Raw genomic sequence first — 21,444 nt, 5'->3', positions numbered from 1 at the left:
AAAACGAGCCGGACTATCGACTTACAAGAAGGTAGTGACTCCAAATCGCGATGATAAACAAAATACGACGGCCAAAGCGCGATCCCGGAGGCTGTACACGACGATGCTGACGAAGTTTGACTGCGTGGTAATGGACGACGAAACCTACGTCAAAGCCGACTACAAGCAGCTTCCGGGACAGGAGTTTTATACGGCAAAAGGAAGGGGAAAGGTAGCAGATGTTTTCAAGCACATGAAACTGTCAAAGTTCGCAAAGAAATATCTGGTTTGGCAAGCCATCTGTACCTGTGGTTTGAAAAGCAGCATTTTCATAGCTTCCGGGACTGTCAACCAAGAAATTTACGTGAAAGAGTGTTTGAATAAACGTCTGCTGCCTTTCCTGAAGAAACACGGTTGTTCCGTACTGTTTTGGCCGGATTTGGCATCTTGCCATTACGGTAAAAAGGCCATGGAGTGGTACGCCGCCAACAACGTGCAGGTGGTTCCCAAGGACAAGAACCCTCCCAACACGCCAGAGCTCCACCCAATTGAGAAATACTGGGCTATTGTCAAGCGGAACCTAAAGAAGACCAAAAAAACTGCTAAGGGCGAGCAGCAGTTCAAGGCAAACTGGCTTTCTGCGGCGAAGAAGGTGGACAAGGTGGCTGTACAAAATCTGATGGCAGGGGTCAAGCGTAAGGCCCGGCAATTCGGATTTGGAAAAGCGGAAGCCTAACTGAATATTTTTCCTGAATTTTATACTAATTGAACTTGAAAAAGAAATTTAATTTGATTTTTTAAATAAACGATTTCACCGATTTACACGCGTTTTCCCTTGACCAAATTTTGACCGTATCACCCTTTATAAGCAATCTTTAAATTGTTAGATCCCTGAAAGTTCTTTCAAGTTTCAAAGCATTGTAAATTTGTCAGGGTGGAGTCTAGGATCATGGATTTTGTTTTCATGATTGATTGAAAATTTTCTTAATTCCAAATTGGAAAAATAATATTTTATGTTATTGTTTTTTTAAAATCTCGAATCACGAAGGTTTTTGTAATTCAGAAATCTCAAAAATCTGTCGTACTCTAAGATTATAAACAAATGTTGAAACCAGTCTTGGAAATTTTCTTAAATCCGTTTCGTTCATTGCTGAACATATGCAACCGGGAAATTTTTAAAATTTGCGCTGGGAAAAACATCGATTTCAGTTTCCAAAAGCAGTGTTCGACCAATGAATTGTGCAACTAAAAGTGCTACTTGAATGAACAAGCCGAGTCCCCTCGCCAGAGCTTCTCCAGAGATAGTCACTATTCCCAAATTTTACTTACCACCATTCCAATTCGAATTGCATATTCAGCTGCATTCTTGTGCTCGCTAAAGTTATGCTGCACGTTCTTCCAGACGATTTCCATCGGGACGTAAAACTGCAGCGAGTAGGTCAAGAAGATGGCAACAGCAATCATAAGTTTCACCAATTGGGCCAAGCTGTAAAGAAGAGCCGTTCATTAGAATCGCTCGAACGGGGACAACCCTCAACCACCAAGTACTCACATATCTTCCACCGGCAAATTCAGCGTCACACTGCCCTTCGTCTCTTCACCGTACTTCAGATATCCGAGGAAACCGACAGCGGCATACAGGGCAACAACGACCACCATTCCGATGTTCAGCACTCCGGGGCATCCGATAAAGTGTTGCGGTGTCTTCATGTTGTTCTCCAGCGACATCACTACACCGATTCCTTCCAGGGCGAAGATCACCGTTCCGAAGAACATGGGCATGTGGTGCACATCGGCAATGGCCTTGCGGTCCGAGAATGCAGGCAGATCCGTCATAACGTAGTACAGCGTGATACCGACGCCCGCTCCAATGAGAATGTTTGCGATCATCGAGAACGGTGTGAGGTATTTCAGTTTCCTGTGAAAATAGTGGAAATGTTAGCTCGATCGGTTCGTTTGGTTTTCAACTTCAGAACATCCTACCTAATCAAGTTGATTAAAATCAGGGGGAACAACGTCAGCACAATGTAATACCGCACATCATAATGGCTGTGGGTGTAGTAGTCCACCACTTGCTTGACGTTGGTCGCGACGAACACGATGTAGATGCAGCAGCATCCCATCAGATCCAGTACCAGGAACAGATTGATAATGAACCGTGCCAGTCGCGAGTACTTTTTCACTCCTTCGGGTCCAGCAAGGAAAGCCGTTTCTGCCACATCGGCAAAGCCTAGCGAGGGAATCTGCGCTCTCCGGCAGAGGATGTGCGAACACTTAACTAGAATGTGAATACAGTAGGTACAGATGGCACCGACGGCCAGGGTAGCTCCCAGTCCAAACCATAGACCGGCATGCAGGAAGGCCAACGGCATCGCCAGGATTCCCGAGCCGAGGGAACCTTTGAGCAGATGGACCAGGGTCTCCGTGTCCGAGGTGGGATGCGATAGCTTCCGGTTTTCGAACGGATTGTACGATCCGGCTTCTTCGTCCTCACGGGGCATTCCGACCAGGGGCAGCGTGGACCCGGCAACCGTCTGGGCCGCCACGTCCGACATGCTGTCTTTCATGTTGCCGAAGATGTAGTTGCTCACTTCGGACTTGCTCGAACCGGTCCATTGCGGTCGAATGGGCTGTCGAAAGGAAAAGATAAAAATAAAATCATTAGTTTTGAAAAGTTAATTTTGGGTGACAACGTGTTAATTTTTTTGACTAGCGCGCAATGCGCAATTGTTGGAATCGGTGTTTCGTGGGACGCCACGTGTTGAGCAAATGGGATAGCGAAATCGATAGATGCAACTGCCGGTTACTGGTTTTCTACAAGCTTGCTGCACTGGTTTTCGCAAGCGCCACTTGCAGTGGGTATTAAATATACAATTATCCAGTGGAATGGGATTTACAATTGTTGCACCTGCTACCGCACTAACTTGGGGCTAGAATTTCCTGCGGGGAATTTTGTGTTTGTAGTGGTTGAAGCAAGTCGCAAGCAAGTAATTTAATCCAATGTCAATCGATTCAGATTGGATTAACTTGATTGAATTTTGTTTTCATTGTTTTTTTTTATAAATAGGATTACATATTTCAATTGATAAGGCACATCAACTCATGGACCGGGGACTAACGGTTTTACTTCCCTTTCGAAGGAAGGCATGATAAGAGATTTTATGCCTCAGAAAATTCCGACGGTGTCGACTTTTTGAGAATTTTGTTGAATTGTGAAAATTTAATTTTGTGTCATTTAACTTTGTATGTATTATATTTATTTGCATATATTTTTTTTGTGTAAAATTATTTTGTGATTATTTAACGATACTAAACCGCAGGAGTAAAATAATGCGTCTAACTCAAATTATTTCAAGACTTCATCGATTTCTACTATGAAAATTTAATTGTGGAATAGTTGTTAATAAATTTACGTTTAAACTGTGCAATCTATTACATTTCACTTGGTATTAAAAGGGGTTGTAGCCATCTTCAGTTTAAATGAAAATTGGAAATGCTTTTGGGATTCTCCGGGATCCCTCCATAATATTCTCTGGAATACTCTGAAATCGCTCCTGAAGTTCTTCGAAGTCCTTGTTTTGTTTCTGTGAAATCTCCGCTAGGATCCTCTGCCTAAATTCTACGGAATCCCTCTTGCTATTCTGTGGAGTTCCTTCGTGCTTCTCCAGAATTTTTGTCGAGATTACTCTGTCCCTTTAATGATTGTCCGAAATATCTCCCACAATACTCTGAATTCAGTCCCCAACAAACATTGGAAGCAGAATAAGAGCTTATTCAGGCAAAAATATGCTTCTTCAGCTAAAACATTGCTTGTTAAGCCTTTATTCAGCACAAATGGTTTGTTGGGTCTGGTGTTTTCTGAAATTATTCCAGAGAATTTATAGAGAAGGATTCCAAAGAATCGCAATAGGGTTTCTCAAAATCATGCTTGTCAACATTATGTCTAGTATCCCCTTAGAATTTTCCTTATGTCGCATCCATTATTCTCTCCAGAAGTTTCTTGGAATCCACTCTACAATTCTCTTCCATTTCTAAATCATTATTGCAGGAATTTGCTTACATTTTTCGTCATAACTCTCTTTGATATTCCATCAGAATAAACCTATCAATTTAATAAACATACATGCATATTTGCCTCAGACCATTACTCATAATGACCGTAGAATTCTCCTCAGAATTCTTCAGAAAATTCTTTTCTTAGAATTTTCTAAGTATTCCTCCAAAATTTGCGTGAAATTTTCAACAAAATTACCTAGATATTCTCTTCAGTATCCTTTGAGTAATATTCCAACATTCCCTTCAAATACCACTAGAAGTTCTATGATATTATCATTAGAATTCCCGTTGAATCTTCCTAGTATTTGCCTTGAGACTGTCCTCAGAATTGTTAGTCTACTTTGGAATAATCCTCAGGTTGAATTTCCCATTCAACTCAATTATTTAAATCATATTGTTGCGCCCAAAGCTTTAACTACAGACAAACAGACGTAACACTTCATTGTGTATCTTCGTTTGGTTGATTTGAATATTATCATTTCCGCGAACTACTCGCCGCAGCGCTGGCATCGGATCACTTTGATGTTTCTATCCAGCCTTCCATGCTCGGTAATGGCGGCCTGTTTGTATGAATAAATATATCCTTCGCTGTGCAATTTGACACTTACTGGAGGGCGTATGTTGTTCCATTTTCTTCTGTTCTTGGGAGAGGGAAAGGGAGGGTTCAAAACCCGAGCATCCAGATAGTGTCAAAAAGCACATTGAAGGATACATTTATTCATACAAATAGGCCGCCATTACCGAGCATGGAAAGCTGAATACATTCTATAGAACTTTTATGCAATATTAGTTTCGAGTTAGCAAGCAAGCTTGTTTTCCGCAAGAAGCCCGAGAGATGTCGTTACTGAGGTCCTATGTTTTGAGATACTATGTTTTCAAGAAAAACTTTTTCAAAGAGTTACGTTTGTTTGTCTGTGATTTTACGGTGTAATGTAGTTGGTATCAGGTAGCCGAGCCCTGTTAATTGACAGATGCGAGTTGCGCTTGCACCGACACAAGCGCGCACTAGCAGCAGAGTAAAGGCCGCACAATGGATAAGTTTTCAGGTTTTTTGACAGTGAGCCCATGCATTATCTCTCAAAAAACCCGGAAACTTATACATTGTGCGTCAGCCTTAAAAGCGGGTTGGATCATACACATAAAAAAAAAATCTTAATTTTAACTATCGCGTAAAATTTCCCTTCGTTTAATTTTGAGCTATACTTGGCAGAAACAGCGAAATTTATGTCAAATCTAGCGTTAATTTTATGTGTGCTATATCTCGCAGAAATTTACATGAATTTTTCAAACGGTTTAGCTAAGAGAAGAGGTGACAATACGGGGGCGAAAATGAACCACATTTCTGTCGAACGTGAACCAGCTCCTGATTGGCCGATTTCATGTGCGTAAGATAGAGATAGAGATAGATAAAGATAGAGATAGAGGTATAAATAAAAGAGGAAGAAGCCAATTGTCACCTTTTCCTCTTAGGATCATAGCACAACCTTTTGTTTCTCGGAAGATATTAGTGAAAGAAATTGAAAATTCGGTTGGGTTTTAAACGTGCGTGGATCCGGAAAAATATAAAGACACAACGTAGGGCCTGGTCACCCCTCGACGGTACACATATTAATGCCTTCGGAACATGTCGCAGTACTCCTTTAGAACTCGGATCAGATTTTGTTTTGAATTACCTCAAAATAACGATTTAAGTGTCCTTAAAGTTCTTGTAAATTTTACCTCAACATTTCATTTGAATTTTTAAAATATATTCTGTTGAAATTTACCGTAGAATTCTCCTGGACTTCTAATCTCAATCAGCATGAAATGCTCGTCGGATATTCCGAGTAGTAATACCTCGGAATTCAAGTTATAAAAACTAATGTTAGTCTCTTCAGCAATCTCCAAGTAATCTTCCCTTGAATAGCACAGATACGTACTCAGGATATTTTTTTCACGTATGCTAGACCAATCACAAGGTCCTGAGCATCAAGATTCTCATCAACGGCAAACCGGTCCCATTCCATAAAACCATTCGAATCCTCGGAGTCTGCTTCGACTGTCACCTCACTTCAACCCGCACTTCAAAGCAGTTTTAAACAGCAAATCAACCTGCTGAAAACTCTGGCTGGGCGCCACCCAAATGCCAACCGGCAGACCCGTCTGAACGTCGCAAAAGCTATCATAAACTCACGCCTAACATACGGGATTGAAGCAACCTACCTCACAATGCCCCTGCTAGTGGAAAAACTTGCACCTGTCTACCAGCAAGCCTTACGATTACCATCGTAAGCTGCCTGTATCGAGGGCAGAGTGCTCACCTTCAACAGGTACATAACCAAAACAATCTGCCATCGAGCCATCAGCCACTGTGAAAACAGGTCCGGTAGCAGGAAGGAAGGTTTCCTCCTCGTTGAGGCTAACCAACTCCTCAGAGAATCATCCAACCAAGTACTCCCACCGGTGTCCAGGGTCCACTGGTGTGGAGCCTGCCAAAAATTCAAACCGATCGTACAATCAAAGCCAAGTTTAAAATAGGTTCCAACCCTTTAGCAGTGACACAAACGGTCCTAGACCTTCAAAAACGAAAATACGAAGGATACTCAATTAGATACACAGATGGCTCGGTCGCCCAGGGGAAGGTGGGGATCGGAATCTCAGCGAATGTCACCGACTGCCAGCCCAGTGTTCGATATTCTCCGCCGAAGCCGCCGCGGCTTTCATCGCTGCCACCACCTTCGATGAACGACCGATAGCCATCTTCACCGACTCCGCCAGCGTGGTTGCTGCTCTTGAGTCCGAAACGAGTAGACACCCCTGGATCTAGGCGATCCAGGAACATGCACCAAATAACACAACATTCGTTTGGATCCCAGGGCACTGTGGTGCTCGGGGGAAAGTAGAGGCGGACCATCTAGCACCCTCTGGTCGGCACATGGCCAAATATACGCGAGAGGTCCCAGGACCTGATCTAAAAAAAAATGGGTAACCAAAATTATTGAGGATTCCTGGAGCCGCGACTGGATAGCAGCTAGAACACCAGCTATTCGAAAATTAAAACAGAATATTACTAGATGGGACGATCCATCGCTGCACCGGGAGCAGGTCGTGATATTCCGTCTCCGAACTGGCCATACAAACATCTCCCACAACTACAAGGGAGATGGGCCTTTTAGAAGGATAAGCGATCTATGCCTCACGCCGGAAACTGTGGAACACTTCATCTGTCATTGTCCAAAGTATGAAGGAGCTAGAACATGCTACGACATTCCCGAAAATATCCGCGATGCTCTAGGTAATGAGCCAACAAGCGGCCCTACTCGCCTTTTTACGTGAAGCCGGACTCTTCAACCAGATATAACACTTAAAATACCTGTCATGACCAACCGCAACGTTAGAGATGAACTAGCTTAAGGCTAAAAATCTCTTTAATAAAAAAAAAAAAAAAAAAACCAACCGCAACGAACAAGGAAAGCTAAGGAGCGAAAATATCACCACGACCCGAACAAACACAAACCCTTTATACACCAGACCTAACGCAACGTAAACGGACCAACCGGAATGCCATGGGAAGGTGGTTAGTAGTTGTTAGATTAAAACTGACAGCCTGATAGCACACAGTTCGAAAAAGTAGTGTAAATTTCTGTTCAATATACAAGATTACATTATAAATCGTGTATAGTTCTGAGACATTTCATGCAATGTAGCAAATATTGTATACAAAAGCCCAGCTTTTCAAACAATATTGCTAGCAAGTTGCTCGTTTTGCGTGAAATAAGATAGAAGTTTAAACGCAGGAATGTTTACATCATAATTAAAATTCAGATTTTTTATCTGTGCATATCATATACGTTTACATTATATATCATGTAAAGTTCTGACACATTTCATGCAATGTAGCAAATATTGTATACAAAAGCCCATCTTTTTAAACAACATTGTTTGCAAGTTGCTCGGTTGCGTGAAATGAAATACAAGTCTACGCGAATGAATGTTAACAACACAATTAAAATTCAGAATTTTTATCTGTGCAGATCCACACACTTTGAAAAAATCATGTAAATTTAGTGGCTCTGAGACTGACATATACGAGCATCAATTTTGACAGAAAATTAAGTCATAACAGACGCGAAATTCAGCTCAATCAAACGTACTTTTCGTCGAGTGACGATCTTTTCAGTTTCGGCGCACTTAATTTTAGATGACATGTTTGTTTACGTCTTAACCCGTATGTCAAAGATAGATTCCGTCACGTGTAAAATTAGTTATTTCTAAGTGTGCATGTAAGCTACGCATATCATACTACTTATTTGAAGGCAAACGTTATTAAATCGAAAACAATGCCTTTTATTATAGAAAATGGATCAGTAGAATCAGAGATACACTCTTTTTTTTTTTAAAGAATAGGATGAGAACTTTACTTTCAACGTGGGTCCCGAAGAATTTATTATTCATTATATCTTCTCAAATCGACATTTGAACGATAATCCAAAACTGATTTCATAATCTCAGAAAAACAAAAATATATTCCAAGTTACCTACTACTGCTCAACTCCCACCCAACCCATCATTGTGTCGAGGGAAGCAAAAAGATATATCCTCCCTTGACATGCTAATGGATCCAATTTACGACCGTTTATTCCATTACAACTGACGCAGCGAGATCCCGTACCCGGTTGAGACGGAGTGTGCGTTACTACTAACCTATATTTACTCGTTACAACAGTTTCGTCAAACCTCACACCCAACGCCCGACGCGCACAAAAACCAGCTCAATCCGGTATGTTTTTCGCTGCCGTCTACTCACTATACTTACAAGCGGCTGTAGTATACAAGCTCTAATTATTATTTCGAAGGGAGCGCGGAGAGGAGAGAGCAACCTTTGAAGGTCGCTTGACATCCGTTTCACGCAGCAAATTGGTGGCAGCGTGGTGGCAAACTGAATTTCCGTGTATTTGGACGTACAATGTGCACATTTGTCCAGAAGTGAACATTTGGAGGAAATGTATATTTTGACCCAGAGATTTGCTACTTTGTCAGCGTTTTGTTGGTGAAGCTGTTGTTTATAATAAGGCCTTCATTTTGAGGAAAGCTTAAAATCATAACATCGTTGATTGTGACACTGTGGAAGCAATGATAACAGGTTTTATGTGCCAAACACATACTTTACAACCTCTTTTTGTAACTTGCAGGTACAAAATATCATTATAACATATAATGATTTCATAATTCCGAAATTCACTTTTTTTTATAGCAAGTGAGTAGAAGCAACCCTGTTTTTATTATTTAAGACACACTACGAAAAATTCATGTAAATTTCGGTTATCTGAGACCGACACATGTAAGCGGCCATTTTGACATAAGAATCAGTTGAAAAAAAAAGAGAAAATCAATTCAATCAAACGTTCTCTTCGTCTAGTTGCTAATCTTTCGGTTTGGCAACACTCGATTTTACATGAAATGTTTGTTTACGTTCCATGATTTACATCCAATGTGGATGCAAAAATGTGTAAAAGTAGTTATTTCTAAGTCTGCAGGGTGTCCCTACAAATAATAGTTTTATAGTATAACTATTTTATTTCATATTGTATGTGAATGTTATCTTCTACAATTTTTTATTACACGTTAAATAGCACTTTTTGACAAAGGAAGTGTCTCGTTTAATGCTTTAATAAAAAAGTTAAGGCCAATTTTCTCAAAAAAAAAAAAAAAACTATTGACACTGCAGTGCATTGATTGATCCAGGGGGGGGGGGGGAAGCATTGTGTATGAGGATAACCCAACTAACATTTTCAGCATTATAAGTCAACTTGTCCAGCGTTGTGCTGTACAGTAGCTGAACAAAAGCTGCAGATACAGCTGCATAGCAGAAGCTACCAAAATAGTTTTGGAGAGCGTTGACTCAACTTTTTCTCAACCATTATTCAATGTGTCAGTCGCATTGAATAACAGCAGCCAATAAACGCTATTGTCACTTCTATAAACATACTAATCAACTTTCAACTTTTTGCTCCAAAACAAAGCTGACAAATTGAGCATTTTACTTATTTGATGGTTTCTACACAACCAACCACTCTTGCTGAATAACATAAACATCAAAAGTGCCTTTTCAACAACTAAACTACCTGTACTCAGCTAATGAACTGTGCTAGTTTGGATGCATTTTTACACTCAACCAGGTTTATTCTCAGACGTGTGCAGTTTTACAGCTTTTACTCTGCTCCTCTACAAAGCAGAAGTAACTAGTCGAGAAAAGTGATTTATGTGTACTATTATAAAGCCTCTACTTAGCGATCTTGTTGTAGAAGGGCATATAGATTTGTTTACACAGCTTACCGTTAAAAAAGTTGGCGTTGCTAAGTTGGTACACAGAAAAAAATTCTGGATCTCCCTTCGTTTAATTTTGAGCTATTTTTGGCATAAACAGCGAAATCGTTTACAAGCTTGCATACAATATTGCTAATTTATGCGACAGCCATAAGTAGCTGAAAAAGTTTCCAGATTTGCTTGTAAAGAGGTTGAGTAAGAGGTGCCTCATATCGTATAACGTTAGTTAGTTATAGTTAGTTGGGAATTTCACTTCTTCGATAACAGACACCTTTTATCTATGAATTCTAGAATTTATCATGAAGCGTTTTGAGTTCATATGCTTTGCTAAAAATGCTCCTTGATAAGACTTGATGACGCCAATAATGACCATGCATCAGAACCCTAGTCTTAATCACTTCAAACTAGGGAACATCGAATTCCAGATTAGGAATCACATTGATAAAGACTAACTAACTCTTTTTTTCCTTGTTTCAAGATCATCCTCGGTGGACAAAGCCGAGTCTTCTTACTATCTACAAAGCATAAAAAGTGAAAAGGGCTAAGATGTGTTCCTTTGTTCATTAATAAATCATGTTCCCCTAGTTTGAAGTTGTCAGGACTAGGAATCAGTGGTAGATCTTACATCCCGTAACGTACCACGAAAAGCTGATCTACCCACGTTACGGGGAAAGGATCCTTCAGATTGAGCTTATATAAATTATGTATTGGGATTTGAGTTCAATAAATTTTTAGCTTAAATTAATGAAGATCTGGGGCCATTTTTTTAACTAAGTGCAATACTTAAGACTATGGGACTACAGAGAAAATTTCTAATTATTTTTGGAGGGGAATATATACAGAAATCCATTGATGGAAATTCATCACCATAAAAATCAAAAATCCCTTCGGATTTCTCGAACTATTCACATAATTTCTTTGGAGTTCTTAGTGGAATCCCACATAAGTTCTGGGCAGGTTATTGTGAGGAGAACTTCAAGCGAAATCTAAGGATTGCTTTCACTGTAGTTCTGAGGACCACAAGTTGTTTTAAAAGAAGTGTGCAGAAATTGGGATTGAATCTAGTAATGAATTGTAATGAAATATGCAAGGTAGTTCTAATAGCATCCTAAATTGAAATCTAAGAATATTCTGACGATAGTTCAAAGCATTATTTGGGATCACCCAGCTTGATGTTTTTTACGCGGGAAATATTTAGCTAAGCCATGAACCCGTATGCAAAAGTTATGAATTGGTTCGTACCTGATCTGTGCTGGACAAATTATTTTTATCTAGATAAAACAAAATCCTATGGTTTTGACAGTTCTGATCACTGCACATTTAAATCGGTCGTTTACGGTTTTTGGGCACAAGTCAGAATTAAATGTCATGTCGGTTTGTCGGTGCGGAAACTGCATTTCTGATCGTAATGACGTCTGAACAAAGTTATAGAAAACAATAATGCCTTTTTGGGAAAAATAAGCAACAATATTATTTCGCATTTATTTAACGTAAACAGTAAAAAATATAAACAACCAAATATTTTAGTAATGTCTTTGTTATATTTAGTTTAAAAAGAAAAGGTTGTTAAACATTAAAGCTTTTGAAATTAAAATAATGTTTGCAAAAATACACACAAATAGCTCTTGTTCTACAACCTTTGTAAATTTTCAAGTGTCCATAATTTTAAACATTCCAAAAGTTTGCAGCTATCATGAGTTTTTTTTTAATAATTAAAAATCAGGCAAGGTCATTTTGAGAATTAGACGATTCTATTTTTTTAATTTTCAGTTTTCTACATTTACAACTTCATCAAAGCCGTCATTTAAATCTGAGTTGCCCTTTCCGTGCTATTTTTTTAATTCAAAGACGCCATTTTTAAAAATAGCACGAGATAGATGTTTTAGCTAAAAATGTGGTCAAAAATGTGGTCAACAAACAATTATGCAAAGTTTCATGTGAATCGGAAATGCTCTATTGGTTAGACTTTTGAAAGGAGTTTTAGAGTGAATTTTAAGACTTTCCGGTAGAAAATTGCTAAATTATTGTGAAGAAAATGAAGGGAATACCAAAAGCGAGGATCAGTCTCCCGATGGATTTCATAGGAAAAATTTATAGATGGAAGTTCATGAAAAGAAAACTGTGATGGGTTCGAAGAATTCTCCGAATCACCGATACAGAGACAAATCAAGATTTGGAAAATAAATAAAATTATGAGTCTTCTGATTGTTCATCAATTTTCTTACTTCATGATCCTGGAATGAAAATTTGTTTTTTAAGATTCAAAACTATTTGAAATATTTAAAATGCTGGACAATTTAACATCGCCAGTTTAATATAAGGCAAATATCTGAGACATCGGCATATTTATATGATTGTTTCAATAATATTTCCAAGATACTGGATTTCGACGAAAACTCTTTACCCTAGGATATCAATTTTTTTTTTGGAGATTAGAGATTTAAAACAAGTTGCGATTATCTAAGTAAACATTTAATCATGTATCATAATTGAACGGATCGCTTCAAATAGGATTGTGTCTCTTCTCTCCTTTTCTATGATGCCTGGAACCGCCTATGATTGAATATATCATCAGTTGGGGTAAGAAGGTTGATACACTTCTTGCAGCAATCGAAAGGTGATGTTTCAATTTGAGGTGGGCAAAACAGCTCATCTGACTGAGCGGATCAGACCCGTCCAGCTCACTAAGGGGATCCGATTCTTTTGATCAGTTCTGCAGCTCACATTGAAATTATAGGAATTTTGACACAAATTCAAAACCAGAAAAGAAATAAGTGGTTTTGGTGACACTTATATCACACGTGATGATATGATTGACATCGTGTCACACGATTTTACCCCTTTTCTCAAGCTATACAATCCAGTGTACATACAGATTTGGTTGCTGATGTTAATTCACCAGCAGAATTGCTCTCACTATTCTCGGCTTCAGCTGATGAGTTGTGGTTCCTAAAAAATGAACCACGGGTCATCAACTCACTTTAGTGAATCGGGTCTTTAGAACAGCTCAGGAGCGGATCTCACATTTCTAGTTTCAATGCTCATTTTGTTAGTGAAATGAAAGTGTGATTGTGCGAAATACGAAAATCGGTTATAGATTTTCCAAAAAAAAAAGAGATAGCAAATTGGTTGCTTTAGCAAAAACATGCGTAAGTTCTGGAAGGTTCAATCATGCATCATATAAAAGGTGTCCACAGTTAAATTGCATCACTTAGAAGTACTCGCCAAAAATAAGTGTCTCAACCGATTGTCAGGAAATTTTCATCAAATGCCGGATCTTTATTCTTAATTCCACCCCTATGGTTTTGAACAACGGTTGAATCGACATTTTGAAAGTGATGCAATTTAACTGTACAGATTTTTAAAAGTGATACAATTTAACTGTACAGATTTTTGAAAGTGATGCAATTTAACTGTGGACATCCTTTACAAGAATTAAACGCAGAAAAGCCAACTTTCAAAAAAAAATTTTGGATTCCTTAGTTACTTATAAAAACTTGATAGTAAATTTTAACCAGAGATACAGAATTCGTTTCTTCATCAAAGTTACTTCAAATAAACAGTTCTACAACTTTATGGAACAATCATTTGGAATAGTTATATTTAGAGAGGGTCTAGTATAAGAGAGGAGCGGATTCAAAACAAACTGCCTTGGCAACCTATGCCTAGGTGGTTTCTAGCAACACTGTCAGTTCAATGCTCGATTGGCTCTGGCTTTGACAGTTCGTTTGGCTCAAAACCAGCCAGTCCGCTTCTCTCTTATACTAGACCCCCTCTAGTAATATTGGTCGAGAAAGTAGTAGAACTGTTTATTTGAAGCATTTTTTTTTTGGGAGATGGCAATTTTGTTTCTCTAATGGTTCATGTTTTATATACAGTTTTAATAAAAGTAACTTAGGTTGATTTCTTGAAACATGTTTTAGAAAATTTACTAGTAGGCCCTTTCAGAAAATTTGATTACGCGTATTTTTTGCTCAAGTAACCAATTGGCTATCTCTTTTGGTTAAAAAAAAACGATGTTTATTGACATAAATAAATGCTTATATTTTATGATTTACGGTTACGTTTTCATTGCACTCATAAAATTATCGCTTTATTTTTGAAGAAAATTGATCGTCACTTTTTTATCATAAAAAAGCGAGACACTTTCTTTAGCTGCTATGTGCTATTTACTGAGTAGTATAAAGTTACAGAAGACAACTTTCATCTGTAGTTTTAAATAAAAAAGTTATTCTATAAAATATTATTTTATTATAGGGACACCCTATCTTATTTCACACAAACTGCTATCAAAAAATAATCACAAGTTTTATCACTATTGTTTTTTCAGCAAAGTTTCTTGAAGATATGTTATCTACACCTTAGTGAAATCACAAACGAAGTGACAGACGGAGCGGCTCAAAAACTTTGGTGACGAACCTGCTATTGCATTTTTTCAGTGTACCACATGGCAACACTACTACTACTACTATTTTCACCAAATGAACTAGAATGTTTTGGTTCTATCTCTTTCACTCTAGTCGAAACTGAAATGCATAAAAAATGACAAAATGATACACTCTTTGCGCACTGTCAAAGATCATTGCACACAAAATCAACTTTGTTCCAATCAAAACGAAAATACTAGCCCATCTGGTGGCTGATGGCACAAAACTTCTAAGAAAATTGTACTACAGCGAACCACATTATTTTAATTGATATCTTCGCCAGTTAGTCGCGTGTCACTTCATTTGTGGTAAAAGGTTTCATCATAATATAATCTGAAATACAAAAAGTAAAATTTATATTTTTGCCATTTTCAGGACCACCCTATTTGTAACTTTCATCATAAAGGTCTTATAAGCAAGTTTAGTTTTAAGGTTAAAAATATGTATGCACTGTGAGGTGACACTGAACAAAAATTGACCCAATAAAAGTCGTTGAGCCGGGTTTTCCGCACAATGGAAAACGATCATCTACCGCCTGACTGCCACCTAGCAGTGACCCCGACCTTCACATCACACACAATCGAGGAAGTGTCGCGCTTGTCTTGAGATTCTTATTTTTGAATCACACCGTGCTGTGGTATGTTTCGATGATATGCGAAGAAGAATTTGTCTCTAGGCAGTCGGCTCGTCAACGATTGGGGGGGGGGGGGGGATGCCAAAGTGCAAATTAGTTGGCACCGGGCCCAGAAATCAAATTGCCCTGCAAGTGCTTCTGCACTTTGTCCTAGGTGCGCTTAGACTGTGCTGATGTGGGTGCACGGGATGAATTGGCCGAATCTGGGTCACTGTAGATGCGCAAACACAGCGACTCAGTGTGGTGGGTCTGGCTGTTCAACGTGCGCCGTGCCAGTCAAGTGGCCAAACACGAGATCCTCCGGCAATTGCGCACGTGCGACGTCGACGGGTTTGCGGTTGAAGATCAAGATCTGCGCTCTCGCATAGTTCGCCGGAAAGCGTGCATTTGTTGCATTCCCGGATTTGAGTGGAAAGAAGATTCTCCCAACTGGTTTATTTGTTGATCTTCACGCAACCACTTCGGTCTACGGATGAGCTCGGTTCGGGTGGGAGAATGTTTACGAGCGAACTAATTTTAGATTCGCTGAGCGAAATATTAAGTGAGGTGCGATGAAATTGAGATTGCTCGCTATTCCGTACGGTTGAAGGTAAACATTACGCAGTTGAGTCTTTTTTGTTTTCCTGAACACTTTGCGCTTGAGATCCTGCATTTGCTCCGATGGGGATGCAGGTGATTGTGATTAATGGTTTGCTTTTTCTGATTCAAGAGATTTGTGAATTACATGTACAGCTTTCCCCCGAAGAACGCACCCAACGCTTTGTCTCGGTGGATTTTCAACCAAGCGCTCTGATTTTCTGCGAGTGACTAGTTCTCCATTGACCCTACTCACATGCAAAAAATCAGACCGACTGGTTGAAGTTTACACCATCAATGAGAATAGCTCAAAATTTTGTTGAATTTGACTAAAATTTGCAAAAAGTGTACTCAGTAGAGTGATGCAAAATTTGAAATTTTCGCTCCACAATACTTATTCCAAATCCGATCCTGACTAACCTCTCAAAATTTGAACCCATTTAGTGAGAAACTGAGATGGCACAAACCATTTGAAGTTTGTATGCGAATTACTATGGTAAAACCAATATTTTTGTTCATGTCTATCTGATAATTCACCATATCGATCTTTTTCAAAAGCTTTCAACTTTTTTTATAGGAAATTTCCCCTGCTACAACTTTGCTGAAGACCACTTTTTGATTAAATGCAAGGATCGAAAGTTATCCATGGTTCAATGCCTGATGCCTTATGATCATGCTCAAACAATTGCTCAGCAGGCAACATTGGTGTTTCTTGGGCGTTGAATAGGACACAAAAATCATGGCTACTATGTCACACTGCAAAATACAGTGTTGCCTACAGAGCAGCTGCTTGATCATGCCATAAGTTTACCAATCTCTTAAATAATTAATAACTTTTTTCCAGTATCGTTTTACATAGAAACGATTTTCAGCATAGTTGTAGCTGAGAATATTTTCTATAAGAATGGCTATCGAACTGTTTCGCAGCTCAATATGGAAAATGACTAGAAGGCAATGAACAAAAAGTTGAGATTTCCCATAGTAATTTACATGTAAACTTCAAATGGCTTGTGCGAAGTCTGTTTCTAACCAAATGAGTTGTAACTTTGGGAGGCAAGTCAGGACCCGATTTGAAACCATTTAAGCACTGTGGAGCGAAAAAGTCAATTTTTTCATCAGTCTAGTACTCAGTGAAGGAGTAAAAAATTCCTCGAATTTCCAGGAAAAACTTTTTGAATATGAAGAAAATCAAGAGATATTTAACTCAGTCTATAGTAATACTCCTATAAAGAAAACAAAAATCGAACTCAACCCATCGCATAAAATCTTCAATCGTTTAATTTTGAGCTAAAGTTGGCAGTAACAAAAAATGCATTTAAACTTATATACAGCATTGCTGATGAATGCGATATCGCAATCAAATTTACATGAAATATCGTGTAAATTTACGACAAATCGTGTAGGGTCTGAGTGAAATTTAGATCGATTTTCCTCATATTCAAGCAGTTTTTCCCGGAAAAGTGTGGAAACTTGCACTCCCTCATCGAGTAACTCCACGTTTTGCAAAATGTTGAGTTGAATTCGACTCAGCTACTGAGTTACTCTCAACCGCCGTATAAGGATAAAGTTCGGTGAAGCGATTTCGGGGGCACCAAAAATACGAAGCGACAACCCATATTGTGTGAAAAAAGGCTTACGTGAGCCACACCCCCCAATTGGTCCCTTGTCAGCCCCATCGATCACACACACGGTGTGATGAGTAATTTCGAATGCGTTGAGCAAAACAACAAACAACCGTCATAGCAGAGAGGTCCTGAATTGAATAAACCAAACGAAGCAAAACTGTAGAAAAGAGATCGCGGGAAAACAGCCGAAAATAGAAAGTTCACATTGCTGACGCTGACGCTAACGCCACCGCCGTCGCCGTCTTCGGGTTGAATGATTCGCAACAAAATAAACACCCTCGTCACGACAGATGTTTTTCCATCTCAGCCGCCCGTTCGGCAATGTCGGCCACGTACAATTCGTTGATCTATTTTAAACAAGACAACACACGGACCGGCCGATGGCGATCAACCGTGAACCTTCCTTATGGTCATATATATAAAAAAAAAAACGGCGGTGCATTCCTGGTTGAAGTTTTTCCAACTCACGCTCATATATTTTCCGATCGGAACAGCAGCCAAAAGGTCAGCCAATGCCCTCCCATCAGAATTCTACGGTGTGCAGGAGCAGCTCCAAAATAAATTACCTATTCAACCATTAATAAAGAAATGGAAGGGGGAAACTTGTTACTCGGAAAAACTCCCAATGAACAAATCTTATTGATCGCGTAGCCCACGCATGATTGCCCCACAAAGTTCCGATGCACACGGGGGAAAACTGTGCGTGTGGGATGTGAAAGGAAAGTTGTGTCAACGGGAACATTGGTAAATTGGTATTGCCTGCCACACCCACGCTAACGCAATCCGTCGTGAGGTAAGGCATGGTCATTGGAAAGGAATTTCGTTCTGGTGTACGTGCGTCGTCCGTGCTGGGTGTTGACTGCTACCGAGAATCTGTGTCGTTCCGTTTAAGGTTAACACTCGAGATGACTTGTGTGGGGGCAGTTTGACAGTGTCTAATGATGGGCTATTTTTGCTGTACGGGCTTGGAAAATGTCTTGTGCTAAACGGGTAAGTAGATCAGACAGCTGGGTGGTGCTGAGGAAAATGCGCCCAACACGAAATATAAGTATGGATTACTTGCATCCATTGTATGAGTTTCTTATGAGAAATTTATTTATGTATTCAGTCTTCGACGATTTCACACAGACTAATCTTAACGTATCTTATTTAATCTTAATCTAGCAAGCAGAACCTAGTAATATTAAAATCGAAGTCGTCAGGCAGGAAAATAGAGGATTATTGAACCCATGACTAGTAACTGCAAATGGCAATAAGGACAGAGTACCGTAATTAGCGATTAGGTGCGTTGAGCAAAACTTCCTGTAGAAGTTCTGGAGAGTCGTGGTTGTTCATCAGGATGTCGAATACAACCAATTGTTGCAATCTCAGATTGATCAATCGGCATCGTTCTTGGTTGTCAGGAAGACTAGCGGGATTATTCCACAGTAGGTTCCGAAACACAAAACGGACGAACATTTCTTGAATACGTTCGATGCGGATCACCTGGGACATGGGATATGGTGCCCAATCCGGATCAGCGTATTCCAGAATGCTGCGCACATCAGCTCAAAAAAGCGACTTTAATGTGCACACATCGATTAGTTCAGGAGCGTTACGACGAATGAATCCGAATACGGACGAAGCTTTGGCTGTGACGGTGGGTACATGATCGTTAAATTGAAATTTAGAGCCCAGTATAACTCCCAAGTTGCGAATAGACTGCATACGTTCCAGCAAAGTAGTGTCGATTCGATATTGGTGAATGACACTGTTGACCAATTGCGGCTAAATGTGATCGTTTTTGATTTATTGATGTTCACGCTCACACCATTTTCTTTGCAGTACAATACAGTGAAGTACAGACACCATAATATCTCAAGATATTGACGTCATCCGAATAAAGCAGCTTTCCGGAGGCATAGGTCATTGATGAAGTGGATAAATAGCAAAGGTCCTAACACCCTAACCATGCCCAAGCCCTAGCCCAAGCAGCTTTTCGAGGATTTAAAGCATTATACAAGTGTAGATTATGGTCTACAGAACCTTAATAAAGCCAAAATTGTTGAATGTACTGGGCCGTGCCGAATTCACTTGAAAAAAAAAAATGCATTTCGACCTGTAACCGCAATCCAATCCGGAAAACCCGAATGTTTCAGCTTTCGAAAAGGTGTCCGCCTGGGCACAGAAAGTTAGTTGTTGTAGACCGGTGTGTATGAGACCGTGCTGATTTTCAGAGACTATCGGCTTCGCTGCATTAAGCACGACGTTGTGCACTAGAGTTTCGAGAAACTTTCCAAAACAACACCGCATTATTCAAGCTCCCAGATTTGTGAACAGGAATCCTTGAAACAGTTGAACAGTAACGCCAGTAAGGGATCGCTAGAGAGGCAGCCGAATTCTTCTCTAATGAAAGTGGTAGACCATCAATTCCGGCATTACGGCATTACAAGAACATATTGTAACGGATCATTGTAACACTATTTAGAATCTTTGAATAAGGTTAAATTCATAACCGAAACCGTCGCAAATTGAAACATTACACGTGTTTGCGGTTTTTGAGACTGCCAGAACCAAACACCGTTCGTAAAATCAATTACCACAGTGGTCAAACACCCACTGTTAACCAACGTATTTTAGTACTTCGTCACAAGAAAAACTTAAGATTGGAAAGTGTATATCATAAGATGGCATGTTTTGGAAACGAGGTTTTCGGTGAAGTTGAACAGAACACACTTTGTAATAAGTTCGAAAAAAGACTGTTTCAAAAATAAATGACCCTGCGAATCATTTTTTCCTATACCCGCATTAATACGACGAAGGAAATCCATACCCGTATCAATGCGTCAGGAAGGAATTGAAACTCATAGGACGAACTTGAAACAAAGAAAAAGTGATGTAATTTTATTAAAACATGAACAGTTTGTATCTCTTTATCAAATAAAGTGGTACATATCGTAAGGTTCATTAAAGTGATTAGTGCGGGTTGTGTTTAGTAGGACGAAAATTATATCAAAACCTATATTATCCAAGGGGTAGGTCCCTCCGCACACCAATTTTGGGTTAAAATTTTTCTCTGTGTGCCGCAGGTGTGCCGATTGTGCCGGCAGTGGCAGTCATAGAGCAAGCAGTGATTTTTGGTAAAATACGAATATTATGGTATATTTGGCAACCCGGAATTTCTGACAGCTTGAATGTTTTGGTTTGCATTCGCAAGGATAACATCGGTCTAGCGAAAACCAAGGAGCATTGCTGGCAAAATGGACCGTGAGCGGTCTCAGTCGTCTAACAGGACTCATCAAAGAATAAAAGCCATCGAGCAACCGGAAGTGTCCCCGCATCGAAAACCGTTGGATGCGATAGTTGAACGGTCCCGAAAATGTCGTATATCGTGCTCGATAAGGATGCCTTCTACCGACAAATAAATTGCCTCTACACCAGCTGGAATAAACCAGAGTTTTCCCATGATGATTCACTGCAGATTGCATTCTGACGCCGGTCGGCGTAGACGAGGATACCATCTACAGCAAATCCACCTCGCTGGTTAGGCCATAGTTGTTAACCTTCACCGCCATCAAAGCATATCCATTAGACTGATGCAAAATTTGAAATTTTCGCTCCACAGTGCTCAAACGGTTCCAAATTGGGCCCTGATTAGCCTCCCAAAACTTGAACTCAAACTTGAAATAAAATATTTTGTTGGATGTCTTCAAGCCTTTTTACATACTGTACTGTTAACAAATTCTATTGCTATTCTATTGCTATTCTTATGGGCATTTTTATCAGTTACAACTTTGCAAAAAATCGTTTTTCAGCCAAATGTCAAATGAAATAGTTATTAATTGTTTAAGAGATTGATAAT

General features: G+C 39.5%; 2 protein-coding genes across 2 annotated transcripts in view; both read right to left on the bottom strand.

The window, feature by feature from the left end:
- The window catches only part of LOC135709888 (leucine-rich repeat-containing protein 58-like), a 302,215-nt gene that overhangs the window by 217,191 nt on the left and 63,580 nt on the right, over positions 1–21,444 (bottom strand). The window lies entirely within an intron of this gene.
- LOC135709944 (proton-coupled amino acid transporter-like protein pathetic) overlaps positions 1–21,444 on the bottom strand; it is a 58,032-nt gene that overhangs the window by 3,474 nt on the left and 33,114 nt on the right. Inside the window, exons 2-4 of the mRNA XM_065232391.1 lie at positions 1,963–2,609; positions 1,532–1,897; positions 1,309–1,465 (exon numbers count right to left, since the gene is read on the bottom strand). Coding sequence (XP_065088463.1) covers positions 1,309–1,465; positions 1,532–1,897; positions 1,963–2,609 — 1,170 coding nt within the window. The remainder of the gene's footprint in view (positions 1–1,308; positions 1,466–1,531; positions 1,898–1,962; positions 2,610–21,444) is intronic.

The sequence above is a fragment of the Ochlerotatus camptorhynchus genome, unplaced genomic scaffold (assembly GCF_037179485.1).
Source record: "Ochlerotatus camptorhynchus isolate MF236.1 unplaced genomic scaffold, CSIRO-AGI_Acam_v1.1 ptg000367l, whole genome shotgun sequence".
Classification (NCBI taxonomy): domain Eukaryota; kingdom Metazoa; phylum Arthropoda; class Insecta; order Diptera; family Culicidae; genus Ochlerotatus; species Ochlerotatus camptorhynchus.
This window is presented reverse-complemented; position numbering and strand designations above follow the sequence as displayed.